Genomic DNA, 12,845 nt, shown 5'->3' on the forward strand with positions numbered 1-12,845 from the left:
AAAGGGAGGGGGAAGGAAGGGAGATATCTGAAATATTGTCAACAATAAATATAAAGTAATAAAATAAAAAATAATTTTTATCATTTACTAATATATGCAGTACCATTGTCAGTGATAAAATCAGTCTTTTTCTTTAGTGAAAACACAAATCTACCTATCATATTGGACACATATTAAAGCTTTAGACTGTCTCTGAAATGCTAATGTTCTTTTATTAGTTCAGAGTTTAGTGTAGGGCTGTTTTCATTCTGAAAATTTATTTGCTTTTTTTAAAAAAAAACATGATTATATTTAATATACAACTTTGATACAACCAAAAAGTAAAACACCACAATAAAATAATAACAAAGAACGCATGGTATTTCATCTGCAATGACTAACAAATGGTTAACATCTTTAGTCATAAACAAGCTCTTAGAAACCAGTAACAGAGAGACTATAATCCAAGGAAACTGGGGGAAAAAATGAAATAATACAAATGATGATCAAGGATTCAGCATTTATGATGATTGTGCTAAACAATGACAGAATAATTTATCTGAAATATCACACCGTCACAGAGTAAAAACACTGACATCTAATGTTTTTCAGTTTTGAATAGTGTTGTACAGTTGTTGTTGTGTGTTTTTTTAAAAAAATATATTTTATTGATTTTTTACAGAAAGGAAGGGAGAGGGATAGAGAGTTAGAAACATCGATCAGCTGCCTCCTGCACACTCCCACTGGGCATGTGCCCGCAACCAAGGTACATGCCCTTGACCAGAATCGAACCTGGGATCCTTGAGTCCGCAGGTCGACGCTCTGAGCCAAACAGGTTAGGGCTGTGTTGTGCAGTTTTAACTCTCATAACTGAACACTGGGAGACAGATTGATGAGGAATATCTACAATTAGGGGGAAAGCTAGTTTTTAATCAAAATATAAATTTTGAATATCCTTTGCCCTAACAATTCTAATTCATTGAAATTATTTTAATAAACTTAGATGAGGAAATTCAAAAATGAGTTACATCAAAACATGCTTAATGCAGAGAAAATATGTAGCCAGTGTACGCACCCTAAAATACTAATTGCCTATCAATTTATTAACACAAAGGAAATGCATAAAATCCAATAGTAGATATAGTGTAGGGAGTACAGTAAAAAAATAAGTAAATGACTTCAAAAAGTATAAATAAACATAAATCTATATATACATTTAAAAGTTTTTATAAAAGCGAGGATTATCTACTACCAGATTGTAGACAACTGCAGAAATTTATTTTTAATTTTAAATCTTTGGCAGTTTATTTTAGACAATAGAATTTCAAGATATGCTTTTGAAATGAGTAAAGAATCCTAGATTCACAGACTGTTTAATTAAATCATTATTTTTATGTTGTTAAAAAACTTAATTGCTTATAGTACAGAGGTATTTTTGGCAACCTACAATGCCTTCTTTTCCTGTTTCATGCAACAGGGAGCCTTAATTAAACCTGGTTTCCTTGGTAGCATTGTCATGCCCTTATATGATAATGGCCATCTCTCAGGATCAGACAATAATTTTCTGGAAGAAAGACTTTCCATAGACAATTGTTCACTTAGTATTAGGCTTAAGGACACCAGTGATATCAGGAAAGTCATGTAGATACAGATATATTTTATTTATTTAATATAAACACATGTACAGAGATATAATCACAATGAAATGTCAGGATGGATTTGGGAGATGGTAGCTCATTTTTAATTATTTAAAAATTCTAACTTCTGATTTTGTACATTTTCTGAAATAGATTCATTTTTACATGGAAAATATTTCTTGTTGTCATGCCTAGAGAACTTGAGACCAAGGGTTTGGAATCTTGCATATTGATCAATAGATTCTTATTCAGAATTTTTTCTTCTCACATTCATCTACCCTCAACTCCACTTTATATTACCACAAAATGTAGGCGGTCACACACGATATTATTCTTGCACACTAGAGGCCCGGTGCACAAATTTGTGCACAGGTGGGGTCCCTTGTCCTGGCCAGCAATTGGGGCCGATCAGGGCCATCTCACCCACTTCCAATCAGGCCAGCTGGTCAGGGAGGGACTACAGGAGGGCTTCAGGGTGTGTCTGGCCTCTCACCCAGTCCGGATTGGCCAGACCCCAGCAGCAAGCTAACCTACCAGTCGGAGCGTCTGCCCACTGGTGGTCACTGCGCATCATATCGACCGGTCAAGTGGTCAACCAAAGGGTCAACTAATCGGTCAGACACTTAGCATATTAAGCTTTTACTATACAGGATAATTGATTGGGTAAAATATGGCAGTGGGATGGAGAATTCCATTGGCCTCCCAAAAACCACCAATACCCCCAAAGGGAGGCCAAATTTGGAGATCTTCCCATGAAATAAGAGTCAATGAAAACAAAATTATAATTTTTAGGGAAGTGGTGTGAGGATATACTTTAGATATGAATCTTTCTAAAATAATGGAATTGTGCACCAGTGAGTATTTTTAAATGTCTTAGAGATCGGATCTGTTGGTGAATAATAGATTATGTGGACTCCAGTAAATTAGAGTTGAAGGATTCACATGGTAGTCCATCCTCTCTTTCTTTCTTCTAGGTCACCTGTGCAATAGTATCCCAAAAGGTTTCCATCACTTCCCCTGAGCAACAGCTGCTGTCAGAAGAGGCATGTTTAGCGGTGGCATATTCCTGACTGTGAACCCTAACATATCATTCTCCGGATCCTCCAAAACTACTGCAGCAAGCACCACCCTCACTGCTCCACTGGGTCCTGGATCACAGACCATTTCTATCCCTTGTTTGTTAAGGCTGGATAGGACCTGAGGGGCTGATGGGGTATTGGGGAATGTTATATGTAGGAACCCGTAATCACTCTCTCTGCTTCACAATTGGATTAATGAAGAAATAACAAAGTAATGCATTCATTACATGAACCTCTCACTAACTACACTTCTCTATTATAGGAAAGAATAGTTCTATAACACTAAAATCTTGTCAGAATATGTGGGTTATCTGGACCAAATAATTTTAAGAGCTATTACCTATACAGAACATTGAGGACATCAAGTTCTTAATATAAGATAGAAGTAGTAAAAATTATCATAAGTACTGCATGGGTTGGTGTGAAAATAGCATGATTGATTTTTAATGAAACTACACTGCAAACTCTATCAAGTGCAATACAAATGTGGGTAATATTATTAGCATAACCACTTCCACAATTTGTAATAAATTGGGTATGTTTCAAGGAGAGTCATTTTAACTAAAATGTATTTAGCAATGTTTATCTCTTCTAGTTACTGAAAAATAGTTATATGATATGAACCCCACTTCCTCTTCCTTCTTTAACACAAAGGGGTTTCCAGACCTGAGTGATGGCTGCTGAGAACTGCACTGTGTTTGCTGACTTCATACTCCTAGGACTTTCTGGCAGACAGGATGTGCAGCGGGGGCTCTTTGTGCTCTTCCTGCTGGTTTATGGCATCACCGTGATCGCCAATCTAGGGATGATCCTGCTGATCAACATGGACCCCAGACTCCACACGCCCATGTATTATTTCCTGAGCAACCTGTCTTTCTGTGATGTCTGCTACTCCTCCACTGTCGCTCCCAAGATGCTGGTTGATTTTTTATCTGAGCTAAAGAGGATTCCATATAATGTATGTGTTGTTCAGATGTTTATTTTCGGGTTCTTTGCAGCTGCGGAATGTGTCATGCTGTCTGTCATGGCATATGACCGTTACGTAGCCATTTGTAATCCACTTCTTTATACAACTACCATGTCCAGGAGTGTCTGCATCCAGCTCGTGGCCATTGCCTACATTGCAGGTTTGGTGGATATGACCATCTTCTCCTATTGCACAACTCTATTGTCATTCTGCAATTCCAATGTCATCAATCACTTCTTCTGTGACTTCCCACCCTTACTAGCCCTCTCCTCCTCAGATACAAGCATCATTGAAATAGCATTGACCCTTTCCTGTAGCTGTGTTGTGGGGTCCAGCATCATCACTGTCCTCCTCTCCTACAGCTACATCATAGCTACTATCCTTAGAATGAACTCAGCAGAGGGCAGACGTAAAGCCTTCTCTACCTGTGCTTCCCACCTAACCGCTGTGGGGGTATTTTTTGGTACGCTCTTTTTAGTGTATTTCCAACCCAGCTTGAGTAACACCATGGACATGAACAAAGTGGCTTCTGTTTTCTACACAGTTGTCATCCCCATGTTAAACCCACTGATCTATAGTTTAAGGAATAAGGATGTGAAAGGTGCCCTGAGGAAAGCAGTTGGCAGGAAGTTATATCTTCGGTGAAAGCGTATTCACTCAAAAAGTTTTTGTTTAGAGATATTGAGAGCTCACATTCTGTTACTTTGACAAGTGTTCTGTGGAGCCTCCCAGTACACTTCTGCGTATTTCTTTACCTATATTTTTACCTAAATTGAATGTAGGATACAGTGATTATTAATCTTTTTCTCTTCAAACTAAGGCAGAGTATTAATATGTTTGCTTTACTGTTTTACAAAGAGGGTCTTTTTATACACTTTCTCTATTCATGGGTATGTCCCAGAGAGATATGGGCATAGTAGCATCTGCCTCCATGTCAATTACATTTATTTTACCTAAAGCTCCATTTTTTCAAAACAATGGGTTTAATAAAATTGCTCAATGAGAAAAGAGTTTTAGTGGTTTAAATTAGGTGTTACTGTTTTGTGAGGCTGTTTTTTGTTGTTGGTTATTTTTTGTCTTCTTCCTATGTGCTGGCATCTAACTATACATTTTCATCATAACACTTAGAAGTAATAAGTAGTAAATAAATTAATAAAACGAAATTTAAATTCTCCTGCCTTAAGTCAATGTTTTATAAATGCAAGACCCTTGACTGTCTTATTCAGCATTATTTATACTTTGCTATTTACAATGCTCATTTTCAGGATGCCATTCAAAATCATTCATTGCAGCAATCTTTACAATATTTACAAGATTTGGAATCGGCCCAAGTGCCTATGAGTAGATGACTGGATAAAAACAGCTGTGGGGCTTTTACACAAGAGAATACTACTCAGCCACACAAAAAGAAGGCAATCTTACCTTTTGCAACAGAATAGTTGGACCTGGAGATTATTATGCTGAAGTGAAATTAGCCAGTCAGGGAAGGGCAAGCACCATATGATTTCACTAATATGTGGAATCTAGTGAACAAAATAAATTAACAAAGTGGAGACATACTTATGGACACAGAGAACAGACTGACAGCTGTCAGAGGGGAGGGAGTTAGGGGCTGGATGAGAAAGGTGAGAAACTAAGCAAAGAAACAAAAGAAAGACTCCTGGACACAGACAACAATATGGTGATTACCAGAGGGAAGGTACGGAGGGAGTAGGAGAAGGTAAAGGGGGATAAATGGGATGGAAGGAGACTTGACTTGGGGTGGTCAACACACAATACAATATACAGGTGATGTATTGTAGAATTGTGTACCTGGAACCTGTATTTTATTATCAACGTCAACCCAATAAATTCAATAAAAATTACTGAATGAATTGATGTGTGTCTCCTGCAAGACTGATAGAAAAAGGAGCCTTTGACCCTGGCTGGTTTGGCTCAGTGGATAGAGCATAGGCCCTCAGACTGAAGAGTCCTGGGTTTGATTCTAGTCAAAGGCACGTACCTAAGTTGCAGGCTCAATCCCTGGCCCTTGTCACTGGGGTGTGTGTGCAGGAGGCAACCAACTGATATGTCTCTCTCACATCAATGTTTCTCTCTCTGTGTCTCTCCCCCTCCCTTCCACTCTCTCTAAAAATCAGTGGAAAAATATCCTCAGGTGAGAGTGAACAAAAAAATAAGAGAAGCCTTTTTCAATGAAAAAAAACAAAACAAAACAGAAACAGAAACTTTCCTTGTTAATTTTATCCCAGTATGTTCATCTTCATAAAATCCAACTATATTTCTTCTTTTGGCCTAAGCTGAGTAAGTATCAGATACAGGGCTCATTTGATGTAGAGGACTTTTTGTATCCATTAATTCTGATCATTCTGGCCACTCTGCGCAGTGAGGCCTGGGGGTCCTGCAGCTTGGTGCAGCGCGGAGGAGGCTGGTCCTGGCGGAGAAGGTGGGTTGCAGCAGGGAAGGGCAGTTGGGGGCGATCAGGCTGGCAGGCAGAAGCAATTAGGGGCAACCAGGCAGGCAGGCAGGCGAGCAGTTAGGAGCCAGCGGTCCCGGATTGTGGGAGGGATGTCCGACTGCCGGTTTAGGCCTGATCACTGTGTAGGACATCCCCCGGGGGTCCCAGATTGGAGAGGGTGCAGGCCAAGCTGAATTTTGTGCAGCCATACATGAATTTTGTGCACCAGGCCACTAGTTTATTTTAAAACTAGAAATTTGTACTTTTGACCTGGATCACTCATTTTTCCCACTCCCATTCCCATCTGAGGTAATGTTCAATCCTCCAATCTTTTTTCTATATCTAGAGTTCATATTTTTGGTTCATTTATTTTGTTTTTCAGTTCCAAATATATATAATATTATATGGTAGTAGTCTTTCTCTAACTTATTTCAATTAACATAATGCCCTTAAGGTCCAACTATGTTGTAGCAGAAAGCTCAATTTCGTTCTTTTTTATTATTATTGTTGAGAATATTACAGATGTCCCCCATTTTCCCTCTTTGCCCCCCTCCACCTGGCTCCCGCCCCACCCCTGGCCTTCACCATATTATCTGTGTCCATGGGCTTTTCAAATATGCATATAAGTTCTTTGGTTAATCTCCCAGCCTAACCCCCCTTTCCTCCTGATATCTGTCCATCTGTTCCATGCTTTGTTAACAAAACTAAGTAATTAAGTATTGAGTAATTTGTAAAGGAATCATTTGATATCTGCTTACTCAGATAAATAACCTATTTAATCTAATGGACAATAATATTTCCTGTTAGACCTGTGTGAATTTGTCAGAACTCCTTTGTCATTAGTATAAGGAAATTAAATATTTCACTTATTTACATTGTAATCAAATTTCATAAGTAAATGTTTTTATCTCTGTGCAAGAAATATCATTGTATACATTAATTTAATATTTGCTCCTGTTTTTTCAAATAATAAGAGATACACTATAAATACCATTATGTATAAATCCAAGTCCATATGGATCACATACTGAAATATACATCTAGAAAAATATGTGAACACCATCCACAATCAAATTTTCATCTATCAACAGATACACACATACATAATGTTTCCAGAAAAAAGACAGAATTGTAGTCTGGCTGGTGTTGCTCAGTGGTTGAACATCAAACTATAAACCAGGAGGTCACTGTTTGATTCCTAGTCAGGGCACATACCTACGTTGCAGGCTCAAACCCCAGTAGGAGGCATGCAGAAAACAGCTGATTAATGATTTTCTCTCATCATTGATGTTTTTATCTCTTTCTCCCTCTCTCTTCCTCTTTGAAATCAATAAAAATGTATATTTTCAAAAAGACAGAAATACATGTTTCTCAGGAACATTTATTTTACCTTTTATTTTAATTTAAAAAACTTAAATTACAATAATGTGACAATTTGCACAAAGTCTGTTGTTTTCACTTTCTTTTTTTATCATGTCTTGTTTGCTTTCAAGAAATGTGTCCTATGCAGAGTTCACCCACACATATGGATTATAAGTGCTGTGGCAAGCCAAAGAGGAAGAGTGATAGAATAGTTCTATAAGGAGTATTTCATGTGGCAGAAAACACTAAACATGATGTACACCCAAACTGTAGCATTATAATTTTCATTTATTAGTTTCTATGAAAAATTATTGTCAGTGATGAAATCAATTCTGTTTTCTTAGGGAAAACATACAAAACTACCCATCCTATTGGACATCTATTTGTGTTAGGCTCACAGGCTGTCTCTGAAATGTTGTTAAATGTTTTCTAAGGTTTTTGTGGCAGGGATGTTTTCATTTCTGTTTTCACTTACTTTACTTAATAGATAAATATATGTATACTAGAGGGTCGGTGCACAAATTTGTGCATGGGTGGGGTCTCTCGGCCTGGCTGAGGATTGGAGACTGATCAGGGCCTGCTGGCCTGGGGGAAGGGTCTACAGGAGGTTGGCTGTGGAAGTGCACTGACCACAAGGGGCAGCTCCTGCATTGAGCATCTGCCCCCTGGTGGTCAATGCACGTCATAGCTACCAGCCAGTTGTCCAGCCATCTAGTCATAATGTTCGCTAAGGCCTTTTTATATATAGATGACATCAAATGTTTATCTAATATATACATGTAGATATATAAATAAAAAACTTTAAAAGATTTCAGGATAACAAATCCCATTTACTATCAGATTATTGACAACTGCAGGATTTCATTATTAATTTTTAAATCAAGATAATACACTTTCAAGACATAGGCTAATTGTGAATTAATAAAGCATACAACTTTCATAGAACATTTTATTAAGTGATTAGCCTATATTTACTATGATACTGACTTGCTTATAGGACAGAGTCATATTTAGCAACCAGCAGCCCCTACTTTTCCTGTTTGCTGCATCAGGAAGCCTCATTAAACCTCATTATCTTTGGTAGTATTGTCATGTACTGAACTTATATGATGATAGTCATTGCCTCAAGAACAGACAACCATTTTCTGGAAGAAGGAGATGATAAGTAGACAGTTATCTATGCACTATTATGTTTGGAGGCAACAGTGATATAAAGAAAGCCATGCAACAAAGAAATATTTTTCACAATTGTTTGTGTCTGATATCTTAAATTATTTTGTAAATCTTCACCCACACCCCATAGTTAAAGAAAGCTGTTCTATTAGAACATAAATCCTTTGAGAAAAAATTTACATTACCCAATTTTCAGCAATATATTGCTACCCAGGTTATGCATTTAATGGGGACTGGGAGTTAGACTACCTGTCTGGAGGGGCTTCCATGTTTCCAGAGGTAAAGTTTGGATCCTGCCTCAGGGGAGTGCAGCCTGAGGAAAAGGACATCCCTGGGGAGGGAGTGCCTGCGGGGAAAATAAGTATGGAAGGGAATCAGAAGAAGGTGACCAAGAATGACCCCGCCTCCGCCAAATACATACCAGGGAGGCAGAGAATGGTGGTAAAGCTCTCAAGTACTATACATATAGCATTTTCTTACGTTTATCTGCTGGTATGTTGCTAGCAATTACTTAGGTGGTTTGAGATTTGCCGTAGCATCTCCCACAGGAGTACATCTGGTGTTTTAGTATTGGGATCATCACACACGCAAGAGCAATACACTGTGAAAAGACATTAAAACTAGTCAATAAGAGCAGTTTTACAAAATTAAAAATATATTGATTTCACTGAATTTTGCCTGAGATTATTCAACCGTTAGAAGCTAGGAATAACTAACTACATAGCAACACACAAGAAAAACAAGAAGAAACATAAAATTTCCTGAACTATTGGAGCGCACAAATTCTATACGCCTTACACATCTTATCTTTCTTATTGTTTAAACGAATTTTGCCTTTATAGATCTCTGGCAATTAAATTAACTCTAGTAATATTCAAGATGTATAGCTAATGTAATGAGTATTATACATTTTATAAATGATTCAAACTCAAAATAAAGTATTACTCAATAAAGGGACAATGCAAAAATAATCCCCCACAGCTGGCAGGTCGTACAACATAAAGAAATATGTCATAGTTTTCACATCAGCCTGTGGATTTCCCCTCTTTCCCTCATTCTGATGAACAGATATGGTCCTATTGACAACTCTACAGAAGCTGCATAAATAAAGGTTGGGAGTAAAAGGAACAGGACATTCTCTAATGTCACTGGAGGAAAGGACGCCAGTCTCCCTTGAAGTGTCCATAGCATTATATTAGTTAAAATTATAGAAAAAACTAAAGTACCCAATTTATAAAGTTTAAGTTGTAAGGGAAATTTATTACTAAAAGTATATATTTAAAACTTAAAAAAGCAAAGTAGTATTCACATTAGTATTCAATTTGCAACAATTTCTATTTGCTTTCTTATCACCAGAGATAGGGAATTTAGAGCTGGGAAGGTTATATAAACAAAACTTGTAACTTCTTCACTATCCCAACCCTAAAGTCTCCTTTGTCTTGTCTTGAATTTTTCACACATTTATTGTTTTTCTGTCTACATGGTATATAAACTGCGTCCTTTGTTCACCTCTTTGAGTCTCACATTTGATATGGGTCTCCTCTCCATGCAAAATTCTATTTGTCTTTCTCCTGTTAATTTGTGTGATGCCAATTTCCTATTAGGCCAGTCAAAGAAAACAGAACAGAAGAAGGAAAAAGTTTCCTACCCTTACACAGTCAAAAAAAAAAAATCCTTGCAATGAAGGCAGTTGATGTGTACTTGTGGGAAGGAATCTGACAATACTAATGAAAATAGCAATATGTGAGATGACCATATTTCTAAGTGAGAAGTGAAGGAGGTGTTTCAGAAGTGGAGGAAACAGGATAAACAATGAAAAGCAGATCAAAATCTAAGTTCATCAGACATCTGCTTTCACCAGAGGAGAATATAGACCCATGGTAGCATGAAGCACAGCATTCAAATAAAGTCTGTTAAATGTCTGACACTGACCAATTTACTCAAAGGAGTGAAGGATTAAAACTTTGAGCATTTGCTAAAGTTGTTGCAGCATTCACAGGGGAAAACACAGAAGCGGAATCTAATTAATCATATTCTCACAACACAGAGGAGTGGAGGCCGAGGCTTTAGAGATTTGTCCCAACAGTCATGAGGTAGAAATAAAATGCAATCTGCCTATTGTTGAAGTATCAGAGATAAGGACAGAAAGACTTGCTCATTTCAGGTAGGTTTCTGTACCTTATTATTTAAATGGGAAAGGCAGCTTAAAATAAAAACATATGTCAATTTCCACACTTTGTTTTAACTTCTTTTTTATCACATTTCTTTGTCTTGAAAAGGGATTTGTCCTTTTGGCCTCAGTCATGCAACCAATGAAGGTGAGTGATAAACTAGATCTGCAAAACGTGTTTCAGGTTTCAGTAAACACTAAGATGCCATACACCAAAACGGTAGCATAAAAAGTTTCATTTAGGTGGGCAAAGGGGTGGAAGATGGAGACATCTGTAACAGTGTCAACAATAAACATAAACTAAAATATAATTATAAAATAAAAATAATTATTTTCATTTACTAACATACAGAAGCATTGTCAGTGATAAAATCAAGTTTTTTTCTTTAGTGACAATATATAAAATTTCTATCATATTGGATATCATTAGTGTTAAAGCTCAAAGACTACCGCTGAAAATTTTAGTTCAGTATTTAGTGCAAGGATGTTTCCATCCTGAAATTCACTTGCTTATAAAAAAATTTTAAATAAGTATAAAATTTCAAATGATGTATATATCCACATATTCAATGTCTCAAAAATGTATACACACACTGTGAATCTTTGTTGATTCCAATGGGTTAAATCTGAAAAGAAAAAAAGAAACATCAATCCAGCTATCAGCTGTTAAAGTATCTACACATTTTGGGGGGTACCCTGTATATATAACTTTATAAGGTTTTATAAAAATAAGGATTATGGACTAGCAGATGATAAAAAATGGCAGGATTTCAGTATGAATTTAAAAACTTTAGTAGCTTATTTGTAGTTTTGAGATAGGTTTGTGAAATTGGTAAGGCATACTACATTCAGAGAATATTTTAATTAAATAATTATTTTTTATTTTCCTAAAAAACTACTTTACTTATAGTATAGATATATTTATAACAACATGCAGTGCCTTCCTTTCCTGTTTCATGTCACAGGGAGCCTTGACTAAACCTGTTTTCCTTGGTAGCACTGTCATGCACTTATATGACAATGGCCATCTCTCAGGATCAGATAACCATTTTCTGGAAGAAAGACTTTATAACTAGACAATTGTTCACTTAGTATTATGTTGAGGGGCACCAGTGATACCAGCAAAGCCATGTCCATACAGATTTTTTTTCATTTATTTAATTTAAATACATGTACTTAGCTATAAATACAATAAAATGTAAACATGGGTTGGGGAGGTGGTAGATCATTTTTATTATTTTTGTTGTAACCTTTCCTTTTGTATATTTTATAAAATATATTCATTTTTAGATGGGAAACATTTTTAATATATTTTTTATTGATTTCAGTGCAGCGGTTCTCAACCTGTGGGTCGCAACCCCTTTAGTGGTTGAACGACCCTTTCACAGGGGTCGCCTAAGACCATCCTGCATATCAGATATTTACATTACGATTCATAACAGTAGCAACATTACAGTTATGAAGTAGCAACGAAAATAATTTTACGGTTGGGTCACAACATGAGGAACTGTATTTAAAGGGCCAGAAGGTTGAGCACCACTGTTTCAGAGAGAGGGAGAGATAGAAACATCAATGACGAGAGACATTCATTGATTGTCTGCCTCCTGCATGTCCCCACCAGGGATGGAACCCGCAACCCAGGCATGTGTCCCGACCGGGTATCAATCCCTGACTTCCTGGTACATGGGTCAATGCTCAACCCCTGATCCAGTTCGGCTGGGCATAAAATACTTTTTGCTCATCTGTCTAGAGAAGTTTAGGCTAAGGTTTTGGAAGGCTGAACATTAGTCACTGGATTATTATGTATATATTCTTTTTTTGTCTTTCATCTATTCTCAACTCTACTTTCTTTATATTCCCACAGAAATGAGAAGGTCACTGATGATATTATATACAGCAATTGATTGGGTAAAATATAACAGTGGGATGTAGGATTCCATTGGCCTCCCAAAGACCACCAACACCACTGAAGGAGAACTTGGAGATGTTCATGTTAAATAGGGATCAATGAAAACAATAAAGC

General features: G+C 36.9%; 1 protein-coding gene across 1 annotated transcript; it reads left to right on the forward strand.

Annotated features, from left to right (window-relative positions):
- The first annotated feature begins 3,368 nt into the window (after positions 1-3,368).
- On the forward strand, positions 3,369-4,307 carry LOC132241943 (olfactory receptor 1052-like). Its single transcript, XM_059710893.1, has one exon. It carries the CDS (start codon positions 3,369-3,371, stop codon positions 4,305-4,307), a length of 939 nt encoding a protein of 312 aa, XP_059566876.1.
- Positions 4,308-12,845: the final 8,538 nt, after the last annotated feature.

This window comes from Myotis daubentonii, chromosome 9 (assembly GCF_963259705.1).
Source record: "Myotis daubentonii chromosome 9, mMyoDau2.1, whole genome shotgun sequence".
NCBI lineage: Eukaryota > Metazoa > Chordata > Mammalia > Chiroptera > Vespertilionidae > Myotis > Myotis daubentonii.

What these genes read in the sequence shown, in the direction of transcription:
- LOC132241943 (XM_059710893.1), top strand. Translation starts at nt 3,369, where the DNA reads ATGGCTGCTGAGAACTGCACTGTGTTTGCTGACTTCATACTCCTAGGA.